The following is a 1,514-nucleotide window of genomic DNA, read 5'->3' as shown; positions in this document are numbered from 1 at the left end:
TTGATTTCTACATGTATTTCTAGGCACAACCGGCGCAACCCAATGGCGGTGGCTCTGGGAGCCCTCCCAGCCCTGCCCCGGCACCCCGGATCACCTCCAACCTCTACCTCGGTGACGCGGTAGCTACCAACAGCCACCTCCTCCTCTTCACCCACCACATCGGCACCATCATCAACATCTCCCTGGAGGCGGTGAACACCTCTGTCCCAGCATCGAGTACCTGCACGTCCCTGTGATGGATGACCCCGCCGCCCGCATCTCCAGCTGCTTCAGCTCCATAGCAGCTAAGATCCACAGCGCGGGGACATGCAGGGATGGACGCTGCTGCACTGCGCTGTCAGGGTGAGCAGGTTCCCACCATCTGCTTGGTCTATCTCTTGAAGCACCACTCCATGTCCCTGGCAGGCGCGCATGCGTGGGTCGAGTCCTGCCGTCCCATCGTATGACCCAACAACAGCTTCTGGCAGCAGCTCATCCACTACAAGTACAAAGTCTTCGGCATCAACAGGCTCGGAATGATCAGCTCTCCATCAGGGAGGTACCCAATGTTTATGAAAATGAAGTAAGGGTAATGCTGCTGCTCTAAGTACAAACATGCTGTTGTGATCTCTTGGCAAGAAACCAAGAGAAAGGCAATGGCAGTTCTTCCAGATCCACACCAGAACATTGAAAATAAACTCTTCTCATCTAAGGGGGTTGGAGCATGAAGTCTCTGCCACTGAAAGTTCAGGGGATTAGCGATACAACAGCGGGTAGTGGGGTTTACTATAAATAAAATCAGAACAGTTTAAGCTATGCAGTTAGTTTTCACACATCATTTGTATCAAGGTCCTGACAGTAACTCTGAAACCGTCACGTGTTTAGAGAGTGTTGTTTTATTCCAGCACAAACTGTGCTTATAATACAGGACAGAAACTAGCTGTGAGTCAGGATATTTGGAGTGTTACCAACGTTTGTTTTTCCTAACTGGGATATGACTTTGGGTTTTGAGACAGCAACCCTAAGTCCAGTCTTCTGCTGCATTCCAGAGAGGGCGGGAAGAGCACAGACTCCAGCATCCCTGGTTGGGAGATAACCAAGGATGTCCTGCTTTCCACCATCTGACCCTTTCTCTTCCCCCACCTGATTGCCCCAATCCTTTTTCAGAAGGTGCCTTGGCCTCCCTTGGGAGATCCATGGTTATTTGGGTGAGCTGCTCGGAAAGAACCCCATTTGCTCCTATACGTGCAAAATCTTCTTGGGTGCCGCCTTTGAGCTATTCCCATCCCAGAGGCCTGGGGAGCCAAGGTGGGAGCAATAAGAGGAACGCTGCTGTCAGTTTGAATCATTGGGGCGAGGTCGTCATGTCGTTATAAACTAGAAGCCTGATCTGGACACACTTGGGCATCGCTCAGCAGCAAACCATGTATTAATTCTGGTTTATCACAGCATGAAGTTTTCAGCTCCAGCAACTCTGTCTCGAGTGGCAACAACAGACCTGTTTCAGGTGGGAGTAGGGGGCCCCGGGCTGGCGT

The 1,514-nt window shown here is 51.5% G+C and overlaps 1 protein-coding gene across 1 annotated transcript in view; it reads left to right on the top strand.

The window, feature by feature from the left end:
- Positions 1 to 586, top strand: part of DUSP18 (dual specificity phosphatase 18) — a 7,709-nt gene extending 7,123 nt beyond the window's left edge. Inside the window, 5 exon segments of the mRNA XM_009321074.1 lie at positions 24 to 195; positions 198 to 302; positions 305 to 349; positions 352 to 534; positions 537 to 586. Of these exon segments, the coding sequence (XP_009319349.1) occupies positions 24 to 195; positions 198 to 302; positions 305 to 349; positions 352 to 534; positions 537 to 586 (555 nt within the window).
- Positions 587 to 1,514: the final 928 nt, after the last annotated feature.

Source organism: Pygoscelis adeliae, unplaced genomic scaffold (genome assembly GCF_000699105.1).
Source record: "Pygoscelis adeliae isolate BGI_AS28 unplaced genomic scaffold, ASM69910v1 Scaffold403, whole genome shotgun sequence".
Lineage (NCBI taxonomy): Eukaryota > Metazoa > Chordata > Aves > Sphenisciformes > Spheniscidae > Pygoscelis > Pygoscelis adeliae.
The sequence above is the reverse complement of the archived record's forward strand: the minus strand, read 5'-3'. Positions and strand labels throughout refer to the sequence as shown.